Source organism: Hevea brasiliensis, chromosome 10 (genome assembly GCF_030052815.1).
Source record: "Hevea brasiliensis isolate MT/VB/25A 57/8 chromosome 10, ASM3005281v1, whole genome shotgun sequence".
Lineage (NCBI taxonomy): Eukaryota > Viridiplantae > Streptophyta > Magnoliopsida > Malpighiales > Euphorbiaceae > Hevea > Hevea brasiliensis.
In genome coordinates, this window is record NC_079502.1 from 6,182,814 (window position 1) to 6,196,846 (window position 14,033).

At 34.0% G+C, this 14,033-nt stretch overlaps 2 protein-coding genes and 1 non-coding gene across 14 annotated transcripts; all 3 read right to left on the bottom strand.

Moving 5' to 3' along the window:
- Positions 1-1,865: 1,865 nt before the first annotated feature.
- LOC110649575 (uncharacterized) lies at positions 1,866-9,841 on the bottom strand. 12 transcript variants are annotated; one of them, XR_009140645.1, is made up of 11 exons: positions 9,405-9,840; positions 8,988-9,086; positions 8,426-8,889; positions 8,087-8,291; positions 7,268-7,438; positions 5,783-5,883; positions 5,380-5,448; positions 5,235-5,275; positions 3,798-3,907; positions 2,824-2,879; positions 1,866-2,616 (listed from the first exon to the last, which is right to left on the bottom strand). XR_009140645.1 is itself a non-coding variant. In XM_058129048.1 (10 exons), exons 1-9 carry the CDS (start codon positions 9,570-9,572, stop codon positions 3,825-3,827), a joined length of 1,401 nt encoding a protein of 466 aa, XP_057985031.1. In that variant the 5' UTR covers positions 9,573-9,840; the 3' UTR covers positions 1,866-2,961; positions 3,798-3,824. The 12 variants fall into 12 exon arrangements, 3 of the variants coding, with proteins under 3 accessions (XP_057985031.1, XP_021659878.2, XP_021659877.2); XR_009140643.1 differs by having other exon boundaries at positions 1,866-2,707; XR_009140646.1 differs by having other exon boundaries at positions 2,436-2,526.
- Positions 9,842-11,726: 1,885 nt separating this feature from the next.
- Positions 11,727-14,033, bottom strand: LOC110649579 (60S ribosomal protein L23). The gene is made up of 4 exons (XM_021804198.2): positions 13,897-14,033; positions 13,511-13,795; positions 12,624-12,665; positions 11,727-11,956 (listed from the first exon to the last, which is right to left on the bottom strand). The coding sequence occupies exons 1-4, from the start codon at positions 13,907-13,909 to the stop codon at positions 11,874-11,876; spliced, it is 423 nt and encodes a 140-aa protein (XP_021659890.1). The 5' UTR covers positions 13,910-14,033; the 3' UTR covers positions 11,727-11,873.
- LOC131170168 (small nucleolar RNA snoR137) lies at positions 13,230-13,368 on the bottom strand. The gene has a single exon (XR_009141104.1). It is a non-coding gene; the product is annotated as a small nucleolar RNA snoR137 (small nucleolar RNA).

Below are 14,033 nucleotides of genomic sequence, written 5' to 3' on the forward strand. Positions count from 1 at the left end.
CTTCCCATTTGCAGAAAGAGAGAGAGATCAATTTATATAATATAAATTTATTTATTAATAAAATAAATTATAAATTAAAATTTTAAATTTTAAATATAATTTTAATAACCTACGAATATATTTTTTAAAAAATAAATTAATTTTTAGTAAAAATAATATTATTATCATTAAGACAGATTTCAAAGTTTCAGACGGAGAGATTTTGTCCGTCCCCATCCTCCATAATATTAAAAGCAAAACAAGACTAAGAGAAAATTAATCGATCGAGTGCGGGATAAACAGAGTGAGAATCAGAAACAATTGATAACCCTAATTTAATGATATTTCATCATTACTTTTTTATGAACTGTTTTTGCAAGAACTGATTAATTTTTACAATAATTAACAACAATTTTGGTTCCTCAATGAGCTATGACTGCAATTTGAAAATAAGATCTGCCCCTTATAGGTAACTCTTAACAACTTCTTAAGCTAGAAAATTATTATCCATCGACTCTCAATAGAGAATAAAATCTATCCTCTGTTTTTCGGTCGACAAAGAATAAAGTAATGGATAGTGCCATAGTGAGTGGCCCCAAAGAAACCCAGAAGCCCTGCATCACATTCCTTTACTTTTCACAGTGACAATGGGTCGGTAGGATTATAAATAAATAATTTTTGTGACCAAAAAAATACTTTTAAATATATTCCATATCTGATTGCCTAAACTCAATTAATAACTGTTCCAATCCCACAATAATCATAATTAAAATTCACTTGTATCGTGTTTGATTTAATTCTACTATAAGTTTTGAAATTCATTTGAAATAAATTTCACTATTTAGTATAATAATTTAAAATGTAGAATTCAATTGAATTTCATATAATTTATGTTTAATATAATTTTAAAATTAAAATTGTCATGATTTTGACAACAGTTTATTTTTATTATAAACTCGTGTATACGTGTGTTTTATCTATCTAAAAAAAAAATTTATATTTACTATACTACTCTTAAGAGAAAAATTAAAAAATTATAATTTTTTACAAAATTCAAAAAAATCTTATGAAATAAATCTATAGTAATTAATAAAATTATAAACTAACTAACAATACAGTAATCAATGTAAGCTAAATTCACATGTCTCATCATATAGAAGACATAAATAATATTATTATTACGACTCTCATTTTTCAAAAGAGAAAGTCATTTTCTATCTTTTAAACTTTTATAATCTTTTAAAATGTGAACACACTTATACATATGTGAAATAAATACATATCATTAATTTAACATTATAAATAGACAACGAAAAATATTTTATAAGTTATTTTCTGTGAAACAAATAGAGTCTAAGTATATAATAAATTTAAATATTTAAAATTTAAAAAAAATACAAAATATCTCATAAACTTATCTAACATATAAATGATAGATAAAAAGCTAATTTGTGGTACCATATTCTTCTTTAGCCAATAGACTTCAATTGGAAGGAAATTCTTTGATAAGGATATTTTAGTCCAAAAAATGATGTAATGTAACTTTTGTGGAATTAATTTCAAATTCCATCGATTTTTATAGAATTTGACTTCAGTTGTAACCAATTACTAGAATTGAATTCTTAAAACTAAATTCTTTTTTTTTTTTTTTCTAACCAAATACAAAACATGGAATTGAATTGAATTCCACAAAATTGTATTTTGGAATTGAACAAAACAAGCTTTTAAACTGATACTGGAGAGGCAAGCAACAAAACCAGTTCCATTCCAGGAAATATGGGACATGGCCATCCGAAAAAGGCTCTCAGGATTATCCTGTTGAAGGAAATGTTGGGTAGCACCTGCTAAGCTTTGCAGAGTGTTGACAAGAAAATTGTGCAACAAAATCCAGAAATGGGTCAGGAATCCATTTCTATAAACAAAAAGAAATCTTTAAACACAGAAAGCCAGCAAGTAACGAAGAACATTTCAAAACAAGTACAAAATGCTCTTCAAAGACCTCCAGATTAAGACATGTCTCAGATGCTATACAACATGCCATTGACAGTTCCTTGCAACTCTCACAGTAAAGCAAAGTAACATTATTGAAATTATAACTCAAAAATAATGCGTAATGGACTGATCAAGAAAATACCACCAGTATCTTGAGAAAACCTTGTATGTATGCCAAATGGTCCTGTGAACTAACAGATAACAACCAGATGACCTGTTGCTGAATGGGAGAAAACTTTCATTGAGAACCCTTTGATGGAAGATGACCATGGTGGAGACCATCGTCAAAGTTAAGAGAATAGCTGTGAAGATCATAGCTGTATCGTACACTGCTCCTTTGCCATCCCAAAGCTTGCTTCCATTTTGTCCTGAACTTCCATACCAGCTGCCTCAAGACATGTGATCCACAGAAACAACTAAATGATCCTCGAATTTTTACATTACCATGTGTAATGGCAGACTCCGTGCTTGCAATTCTCTTCCCCCACTTTTGCAATTGGTTTTTCTTTACACCTTGTAAGCTCAAAATTTTCATTTCTAACTTCTTTCTCGACTCTAGATACATGGTAATACAATAGAACCCCACAATCATAAGAGAAAACCATAAGTTGAGCTTTCAAGTATCATTCCCATTAATAGGAGGCACTGTCAATGACATCAGATGTCATTCTCCCATTAGTGGAGGCCAAAAAACATTATCATCAAGGGAACATTCAACTTTGCTTCTATCACTAGCCTTTTGGGTCCCAACATGAAGAAAGGACAAGACACATGCAGCAAGTGATGTAATGTCAACAGTAATGATATGCACTTTTACTCTGGCCCGTCTTCCAAAAAGTAGCTAGTGTTTACCTGTTTCTGGTTTTCATTCTGTTTTACTCATGGTTGATGAAGTTGCCAGGAAGCATCTGTTAAAAAAATAATAAAAAGATGAGGTTTGCTCTCTAACATAATGGTCCACGCCATCCATACCTAAAGAGTGAGAGAGACCTGATATAATCACACTAAAAATGGTTTTGTAGGGTAGACATTCTGAAGCATAAAAAAAAAGGTTCAAATTATATTAAGATGAATAGTTATCGCATAAGCAAGATGTTAACTCAGGAAACGCAAAATTTAGTACAAACAAATTTGGATACACCAAGGTAAAAGCTATTCAAAGTTCAGACAACCTCACGAGTCACAACAGTGATTCCCTGTAGATCTATATACAAATCCTATTTTGGCATTTAGATGTGAATCAAACTCCACAGATACAACCACCAATTCACTAAGGAAGAATCCAAAGAGATTTCAAACTGTTATTCAACATAAAGAATCAAGGGACATGTTGGATGAAAACTTTGAAAAGATTTCAAGAAGGGACGCAAATTGAACACAATACAAGAATTGTCTAAATTTCATAGGAAAAACTACTCCTGACATTATAGATAGCCAGGAATTCACTTGATAGCAAGGCATAAATCTTATGCTAGCAAAAATCTAGGGATTTTAATTATGTAACCATTAGTTGCAGTTGCAGCACTGGAATCTTCAACCCCAAAAGAAAATCAAGAAATTATATTTGTAAATTGTGATATCTAAACAAGATTTCTGTTAGTTGCAAATCGGTCTACTCAAGTAAAACCTTTCTGTTTCCATCCAGACAACTAAATCAAAGTAAGGATAAAATCATTAAATATTTGCATTATTTTGAAAAAAAAAATCATTTTTTTTAATATCCATTAGTTTCAAAAAAATAATAAATACAACTGAAGGGAAAATTCTGAGTCCTGCAAAGACAACTTCAATATATTTGCAAAGACATGTAGGGTAGAGACTCTCACCAATGTCAACATGGTAGTGCTCAACTTTCAAGCACTATTGGCACCATACATTACATGAAAGCCACAAATATGAAAGATGTGAAGACACCAAATTCTCTCAGCTAGTTGACCTGGACATACATCAGATACAATGGTTGTAAGATTTTAGCAAAATAGTTCCTCAATGATCTCTAATGCTTAAGCATGCCTTCAAACAAAGGTAAAAGCCATAAGTATCCCACAGAAACACTATTAAACCATCATAAATTGAAGTATACAATAGAAAATAATAATAAAAAATAAAAGAGAAGTATACTCAACTCAACTTAACTAAGCCTTTATCCCAAAAATTTGGGGTCGGCTATATGGATTCGCTTTCTCCACTCTACACGATTTTGGGTTAAATCCTCAGAAATGTGTAATGTTTCTAGGTCATGTTATACTACTCTCCTCCAAGTTAATTTAGGTCTACCCCTTTTTTTCTTTCTATCATCTAACCTAATGTGCTCTACTTGTCTAACTGGAGCCAATCCTAATTTTTCTCTAATATTCTCATTACGGACTTTATCTAGTCTAGTATGGCCATTCATCCACTTTAACATTTTCATCTCTGCAACTCTTATTTTAGACACATACGACTCCTTCAGTGTCCAACACTCACTACCATAACACATAGCCAGTCGTATGGCTATACGGTAAAATTTTCCTTTCAACTTATTGGGAATCTTGCGATCACATAAAACTCCCGTGGAACATCTCCACTTCAACCATCCGGCTTTAATCCTATGACTAACATCCTCCTTACATCCCCCATCTACTTGAAGGACTGAGTCGAGATATTTAAAGTGATTACTTTGGAATAGTACCACTCCATCCAAACTAACTTCTTCCCTATCACCAGTTTGGCCTTCACTGAACTTGCAATGCATGTATTCTGTCTTCGTTCTACTTAACTTAAAACCCTTTGACTCTAGAGTACTTCTCCAAAGCTCTAGCTTTCTATTGACTTTTTCTTGCGTCTCATCTATCAGAACAATATCATCCGCAAACATCACGCACTAAAGAATACTCTCTTGTATATGTTTCGTCAATTCATCTAAAACTAATGTAAAAAGGTAAGGACTTATAGCTGAAAAAAATAATGCTTATGTTTATTAGCGCACAGGTGCAAACCATGCATGCATCAATTGTTTCTATCAAGGAATTCTATTAACTAGAAGAACCTCTTATATGAAAAAAGCCCCTTTTCATTCTCCTCTTTTTCCCTCTAGGACTTGAAACATGATATTTATGTATTCATGACATCAATAGTAACACTACTAATCAGAACTTCAGTGGAAGAATTTCCACTTGTTCACTGTACATGGTCAGACTTCTTGAAATAAAGATGCTTGCACAGTTTGCAACCTAGATTTTGACAACTTTTAGCATGTAGTGGGGAGGGTTGACTATACTTACAATCTTCATGCTCCTTCCTATCTAGGACACAACTGCAGCATCTGCATAATTAACCAAAGGTCAATTGGTAAAGAAAATTATGAAAAATATCGTGTCAAAATTTTTAATTCAGAACGAGGATGGCAGACAGTTAAAAGGACAAAACCTCATCACTGAAGAATCTCCTTTGAATTGACTCTCTATTTCACTTAGATACAACCTAAACAGAGGAGACCTACAACACCAAATATCAGCATCTTTAATGAGAAATCTGCCACAGTGCCACCTACAGGCATTTTTATATTCTATTGATATTAGTGTGTCATGGAAAGAGCATGTAAAATCCATAGCAACTGAACATCTCCTTTGAGGTTTTCCATTCTTCCTTTTTGTTTTTTAAAGTTATTTGGAGGAGAGGGTTTGACTAATTGAATGTTGATATATGATGAAAATTGTACAGCCATAACAAGTGTATAATGTAAAAACTCAACATGATTCCTTTTTACATAACTAAACTGATTTCAAATTCATAGCATGCCAAACATTGAAAAGAAGAACCATATGACCACCAGAATGGTATTGCAACAGCAACAAGGACAGGGGATAGTTTCCATAATTGATGAAGCTGTCCACCCAGCAACCTATCCAAATACTCAAGAATGGCATTTTCCTGTTATCAACTGCAAGAATCAGTCACAAGAAGCGATACAGATGAACACAAAAAGGATTGGAGCAATAAGCCAAATGTAAAAGCATTCACCACACCAGCCAATAATTAACTAAATAACATGTATATAAACTCAAGTGAAGAGGGACTGGAAAAGGGAAATAATATAATTCATTCAGACAGGAATCCCTTATTCATTCAATTTTGCAAAGGTTTCAGTAATACCATAAGAAAGGATAATAAGGTGTGTAGTCAAAGCTATCCAGCCTTGAAATGTTCATTCCACTGGGCATCACGAGCACTCAAGTACTAGTGTGTCCTAACAAATGCCCACTGCAGCATCCATGCAATGACATTAATGTAACAATAGTTGTTAGGACTAGCGCTGGACCTTGTCCCCCTCACGCTGAATGAGGCAGTTGACGTCACCATCCTTATGCTTGTTCACATTCACCTCAGTTAGCTCCCAATATAAGCTACCAAAAACAGTATCCTCAAACTAACCACAAAAAGTGAAAGCCACTAACATGCACTAAGCCCAGAGCATCATACTTACAGCTAGGTGTGCGCATGGTTCCTGACACAGACACACAAATATACACACACATACATACATACATGCCGCATCTACAGCTATTTACAGTACCTTGAAGAAAACTCCAAAAGTGCACAATTTCTTTAATTTAAGAAAACAAAATTATCCAAACATCAACTCATCTAGACAAACTAGTAGCATAACCTAGCAACACCTTTGAAATTTAATGCTAGAAGAGCAATGATCCACTTTGATATACAAAGTAGAACTAGAACAAAATTGATGAAAGCTAAGCTACAGGAAAAAATGAACAATAATTGATTAGCGAAAAAATCAACAATATCCCATAAACAACTACCGAAAGAACCAATGGAACATGCATGCATGTTATGTTCATGTGTGAGTGGACACAGTAAGAGTATAAAAGGCACCATTGACTCACACTAGCTCTAAGAATTACTAGTCTTTACACTACTGCAGAACATGTTAAGGCATTCTATTTTAAGAGAGAGAGAGAAACTGCCATTTAGTCAAATAATGTATTCCCACATATCCTTCACAAATTTTAAATCAATCAAATGAATAACTATCTCATCCTTATGAATACTGAAGTTTCACCTTATAATCTTCACAACAAAAGTCCATACTCAGATAGAACAGTTAACATTGGCAGAAAAAAAGGGCACGCATGTGCACAAAGGAAAATATCGATTCAACAATTCAACCAATAAAAACTGCATCAACAGAGGAAGTCATGAAAGTAGAAAAATACTAGAAATTTTTATGCTCCAGGTCAACGGATACTGTACATTTGCATGTATATGCAGATTTATACCATAAGCATACACACACCTTTGAATCTGTTGATTCCTCTTTGGAGTGAGAACTTTGAGATCTTCCAGTAAATAAACTGCAGACTTCATGATACAGCTTTGAGATAGTGAAGGGATCATAAGAAACTGACATGAAATATTCAATTAGGTGATTCCATTTGTTTGTAATGCATCCAAGCAACATGAGTTCCTGTCTCCACAGAGAAAAAGACATGAACAAATGTATGAATAGAATGAAAAGTCAAAGTCAATATTATTTATATATCAATTACAGCATCATATGCATAAAATTATTTTCCATTATGAAAACTGCATAAGAACAGCTCAAAGTGTAAACCACTATTTTGATAAAAAACATGAAAAACACAAGGAACCATGAATCTTCAGGAAGCAATATACGCTTAAAATGTTTCTGGCCTAAGCAGCTTAGTCTCCTTGCATTTAACAACACCAGAATGCAATTGGATATATCAACATCACTGCTTGAAACTACATGAAGAAATGCTGAAGTGTATTATCAAGCAAAATGACTTGAACATGCATAAAAAAGCTTCAACATGAATTCCTCAGCCACCCACATGTATATCATTTCTAAAAACCACCAAGGTAAACAGTGCATCAATTGTCAATTAACCTATTTCTTCATAAGAAAATAATTACATCAACTGGAAACTCTAATAAACACCCACGTGGAGACTTGTATGGAGGAGATAAATATAAAATTGTCAAATATAAGTCAAATGACTATTTAATATGCATCAGCAAACCTTCAGGAAATTCATAGAACTCTGTAGGCAGCAGCATATCTACATTTAATTTCCAGAATGAACTAACTTACTATTGTTTCCTGCAAATCATCATCCTCCTTGCATTTTGCTGAAGTATTCAGCCATTCAAAAATTTGCAACCATTTAAACTTAGGGGCAGAAAATATCATGCTGGCACCTGACACCAATCTGACAGTTCGCTTATGAAGAAAATATGAGAGGTTCAATGATTTCCAGCGATGCCATGTAATAAAATCAACCAATTGATCTGCACTCCTGCATACAAAGTCAAAGTATGCCCAGCCTTAAGTCCTCTAAAGTACCAGCAAGTACGCAAGTACTTTTTATTGCAAAAGGGGGGAAATTATCATCAGAACATAGAATTTTGTTATAAAATTTCGAATGTTTACCCCACTGAAGTTTGAGCTCCTTCGTGCTTCAGGTGTTCTTCAGATAAGCTACTATCAGAATCAGTCCAACTACAACATCTGATGGCCTTAGAGAGGATATCTAAGCCGGTCCCAACTTTAGATATGCATGACACTGCCGACTGCCTCTTGAACAGCTCCTGAAGAGTAAACTTTGTCAAGTCATCATCCGTGAATCTTCCAAGCTTCATAGTTGGAGTAATGTCTTCAACTGCAATAACTGAATCCTTAACAAGACCGATCCGTTCTGGAACCAAGTTAAACTTGTTGAGATATACACTAAGGCACTCATGCTCTGATCCCGAATGCTTATCAAGATCCATCTCAATTATTGCAGTTAGAAAAGCCCTGAGATGTGAATCCCTCAATGGCAAAGTATGGAACAAATGTGCCAGTACAAAATTTCTTGCCCTATTAAGAGTACCATAGGATAGATTTGCAAGTCCCTGCTTTTAATAGATATATCAGTCAATCACGTAGAACTCATCATAAGTAGTAAAACTAAATCTAACTCATCCTTAGATGATAAAATACAACAGCCTACCGGAGGAAAAGAAGGATTGGATGTCATTTCTCGGATAGCTACATCAAGTTCCTTAACTGAGTCCTGGTAAGCATCTGAGCTACTTATTTGCCGAAGCACCTAAACATTATCATCAAGACAATTTTCAATACTGCAATCCCCAGACAATAAATAAAGCAAATGACACATTAGCTTTGTAATGATACCAAACCAGATAGGAGATGTGAAAAATCTATCAACTTTCCCATCAAAATCTTACTTTGTCTCTATAAAATGGTAGTTTTCCAATTAGCAAGAAAAGAAAAAAGAGTATAAAAAGCAAGCATTTCAACAGCAGAGCAATACCAGATGAGAAACCCATAACAATACATTCACAAAACAAACCAATAAGGAGAGAAAACAAAAGAGTGGAAAGGGAAGGGATAAAAATTTACTTACATTCTCAAAAAATGAAGCCCAGTGAAAGGCTTTCTTGATATTGTGGGCATCCCACTGGGCTAACAGACCAGAGGACTGATACCCAGATGCCAGAATCAAGATATCTACAAACCCTTTTATTAGTTTCACCATTTCCTCTAAGGATATGCCCGGATAATTCCAAACCATGTTCTTCTTCAAACTGGAACCAAAATGGACAGGAAAGGATTATAATAAGAGCCGATTTTATAACCACGATTATTCAATGTGTAGGAGTTTCAGTTCAGTGGAGACTGAAAGTTTCGGTTTGCGTAAAGAGGGCGCGAGAACGAGAGTCAACAACCACGGGGACGGCGGGATGAAATCCCAGTCAACTCAAGCACTCGTTTAATCGTAATTTTTTACTGTAACGGATCGCAACATTGAGCTTTGCGAGAGTTTCGTGATTAATTATTTAATTTATTCCAATAATGAATTTTATAATTAAAATAACAATGAAATTTTTATCAATGAGTTTAACTTTAAAATGCTGAAATCATCTTTTTATCCTCAAATTCAAGTTTTAATCAAAAGTGAATTAATAAAATAAATTTGAATTTTAATTATAATTAAAAAAATAAAACTTTAATGTGAAAGGTTTTTAAGGAGGACACTCAAACGCTCCAATTAAAAGAATGATGAGAGTGAGATAGTGAAAAACTTTTTTATTCAATAACCCTATTTTTAGAGAAAGTGATAGAGTATATTTCAAGGAATATTTTTTAATGGAGTATTTTTATTATTTTATATTGTATAAATATATTTCATAAAAATTAAACTTCAATAATATGATTATATAGTTTTTAAAAATTAAAAAAAAAATGTCATTAGAATGCCATGTGGACAAATGCTTAAAATATAGTGTCAAGTGTGAAAATGTGATTATATATATATATATATGCACACACATTTGTGGGGTTTAACATAATCAAATTAAATTAAGGTTAATACGGATGCCTCTTTCATCATGATTCAGGGAATGCTTTTGCTAGTGGTCTTATTCATGATAGGATCGGCTTGTGGATTAGCGGCTTTGTCTCTAATTTGGGGAAATGTTCTTCAGTTAAAGCAGAGTTATGGCTGTGTCTCAAGGTTTGCAGCTGTCTACAACTTTGGGCATCTCTTGTGTGGTTGTAGCAGCTGTCGTCTCTGGGTCTACTTCTCCAATTGGCAGCCGTGCGTCCTTGACTTGTACATCTCCGCAGCTCTAGCGTGGTTTTAGTCAAGCTCAAGCTCCCCATGTCTTTAGAGAGGCAAATTTATTCTTTCTTGATTACTTCATGATAGAGTAGGAGTGAAGTATACAGGTTTATGTTCTTTTTTTTTTTTTTTTTGTGTTTGTTTTCCTTTAACACAAGTCATTAATTACTTCATCATAGCAACAAATTCCAACTCTCAATAGCTAATACAGAAAGACGCATTCAACCAGCAATCAATGCCACAGCATAGTCTGCTCCAATCTTTCCAGCTTGATCAATCAAAAGAGAAAACACCCTTGTTCCAGAACACCAAATCTTTAACATTAGTCTTGATCAAGACCAGACTAGCAGTTTGCGTTTGAACGAGGTCCTGAAAATTGGATGGCAAGACAACAATCTCAAAACATGAATAATGGTCCCATCTCTGGCAGTTGGCACAATTAACTGTAGGAGCTTAACAATTCCCATTACCCTATAACCGTTGATCAGGAATAAATAACAAGGTCAGCACCTTCTTTATTCCCTGCAAGCGCCAGACACCATTCCACCGCCTGTCTAATTCATTCCAATCTCCATTCACAAGCTGAGCATAAGCTACAGAGAAAAGCTACCAGATTAATACAATTAAATGCCATATTCTCCAGCAGCCACAATCCTAATGCAGACATTCTGAAAAAGAAAAACACAGCTCCGATCCCAGTTCCACCTTACACTAGATATACTTATAACAATCTGCAAACCGTTCTATCTACATACGGAAGAGCCACCATTAGAAAACACAACCAGAACGCCCAAAAATAGCATGGAAAATGGTTTCCCAATCTCAATGGAATTTACTTTATTAACCATCTAACCTTGACAAAGGTACAATGAAAAAAACAAATACACAAGTTGACACTACTACACTACTCTGGTGGAATGGAGTCGACAAGCAAAAGTTTTGATAAAAATAGATCTGATTAACCATCTTAATAAGGCTTTTAGTTCAGTATCCCTATCCAGTCTTTCAAGTATTATTTATAAATGCAGAAGGAAAAAATAAATTAAAAGAAGAGTAATTACTGGATATCTTAACAATCTAAGATATGAAGCATACCAACATAAATTTAGAAAAAGAAAACAATTGATTATCTGACACATTTCATTATGTCCTAACATAAAAGAAACATCACAACAAAAATAATGCTTCCAGTTCATCATATATCATAAGGTGACAAACAAACTATGAAAACAAATAGGTTGAAATCCACTCTCAGACTATAGCATTGGCAGCACTGGCAATTCTCGGCCACAAATCAGCACACTCTTTCCCAATGGGCCCAGTAATAGCAGATCCTGCAATCATGAAAAAAGGAAAAATCATTTACATATTTGCCTATAATAAAACACAACTTTATAAAACATAAGCTATCCAAAAGTCATACAGAAGAACTCTCGAGTTATAAACAACCATGACCCTGCAAACAATGACTACAAAAATTTTAAGCTTCATCATCAATTATAGATGCCTCCTTAAACATTTAACTGTCCCATTATGCTGTTTGAAAATGACAACACAGATTTCAAGGAAATTAAAAAAAAAAAAGGAGAAGAAGATATAATCTATGAAAAATTAGCCATATAAAAAAGGAATAGATGTATCTGTTAACTAATATTAGGTTGCGAATGCATGGTGCTCAATAACAAAGTGTTCAACAATAAGAACCAGTGTCCTGTTATTTTTTAGCCTAGGTTAATGCACCATCTATATTTAATTGATACTTGATCCTTCACAGAAATCCAGTTTAATGGACATACTCCTTGTCACACATCTCATCACCATCATCCCAAGACTTAAAACCAAAGGTCAGATAATCCCACTTCAAAGAGCCAGAATCACTCGCCAAATAAGTGAAAATAAAAGAAACAATAAGAGGAATAAACTTTGACCAAAACTAATGCTTTGTATTAGCAAGCCAATGAATAACAGTGTTATATTATCATGATAAACACAATTCGGTACCTTTCATCTCCCCCTTGGGATTCACAATGACACCAGCATTGTCTGCAAAAATAAGAAGCAAGGATTTTATAAACATAAAAATTTTCAGACAGAAGGAAAGCAAAATTTCCAACATAGAAAACAAAACCAAAACCAAATTAAACATAAACATTGTAACCAATACTGACAACAATTTCCAACTACTACTTCCCACAACAAAATCCAACACAAAAATCAAAGCAAATTAAGCAATCATAATAGCAACATACATAAAAAGCAGAACAAAAACAAATGGAACACACACACACAGATATATATATATATATATATATATATATATATATATATATATATATATATATATATATTATTGGGATGTAAGCAGAATGACAACATAGATTATTCAATCAAACGTCAATCAGAACAAATGGACGCATAAAATGAGAGTGGCAACTGGCAAGTCTTTAGCAGAACAAAAACATGGCAACCTGTGAAAGAGCCAAGCACGACCCTACTACAATTCATCAGCTATTACACATACTAGAAAACCAAGTTCATTTAGAATTTTTAAACGCTATTAATTTCACAAAGCCTGATTTAGAACCAAACCTACAGCGACAAATAAGAGAATTTACCAGGAGACAGGTAGCACAATGCTAAAGAAGCAAATTATGCTGTTTAAAACTGGCAGTTCTTTTGATATATGCTTCTCATTTTAAGTGACTAATACATTAAAAAAAGGCCACTCCATTATCAAAGAAGCAACAATAATATTAAGTAAAAATAAGTACAGCTAGACTATGCAATCTCAGCAAACATGCTCTATTAAACCCATAATCTACCAAACAAAAAAATGAAAATTTCAAACAATCAACAACTGAGTAGCTGTGAGTGTAAAGGAATCGAACCTTCAAAATACATGTAGACTCCATCCTTTCTGCGCCAGGGTTTGCGCTGTCTGACAATGACGGCTGGCATGACCTTCTTCCTGAGATCGGGCTTCCCCTTCTTCACGGTGGCCATCACCATGTCTCCAACACAAGCTGACGGCAAACGGTTGAGGCGGCCCTTGATTCCTTTCACCGAAATGATGTAAAGATTCTTCGCTCCTGTGTTGTCGGCACAGTTCACCGTCGCAGCCACTGGCAGACCCAGCGACATCCTGAACTTGTTCCCAGCAGATCCACCTCTTCCTGAACAATAACAACAAAATTAATAATCAGATTATAAAGTGTTGATTCCTTGATTGGAAGATGAGAAAATGAGAGGAAATCAATTGAGAATTAAGCTCTACCTCGCTTCGACATTTTTATCAGCTCTCTTTGTTTTCTCTCCTGGTCTAGGAGAAATTATGCATCCTATATATAGGTGCTGTCGCTATGTTTGCTCTAGGGTTTTAGAGTTTTTTGTTTCGAACGTCACCGTTTTAAC

What these genes read in the sequence shown, in the direction of transcription:
- LOC110649575 (XM_058129048.1), bottom strand. Translation starts at nt 9,572, where the DNA reads ATGGTTTGGAATTATCCGGGCATATCCTTAGAGGAAATGGTGAAACTA. An exon ending in GGGCTTCATTTTTTGAGAAT is followed by an intron (nt 9,087 to 9,404) that starts GTAAGTAAATTT and finishes GATAATGTTTAG; the next exon opens with GTGCTTCGGCAAATAAGTAG. An exon ending in GGAGATTCTTCAGTGATGAG is followed by an intron (nt 5,276 to 5,379) that starts GTTTTGTCCTTT and finishes TTAATTATGCAG; the next exon opens with ATGCTGCAGTTGTGTCCTAG.
- LOC110649579 (XM_021804198.2), bottom strand. An exon ending in AGTCTACATGTATTTTGAAG is followed by an intron (nt 12,666 to 13,510) that starts GTTCGATTCCTT and finishes TTATTTTTGCAG; the next exon opens with ACAATGCTGGTGTCATTGTG. An exon ending in TCCCAAGGGGGAGATGAAAG is followed by an intron (nt 11,957 to 12,623) that starts GTACCGAATTGT and finishes TCATGATTGCAG; the next exon opens with GATCTGCTATTACTGGGCCC.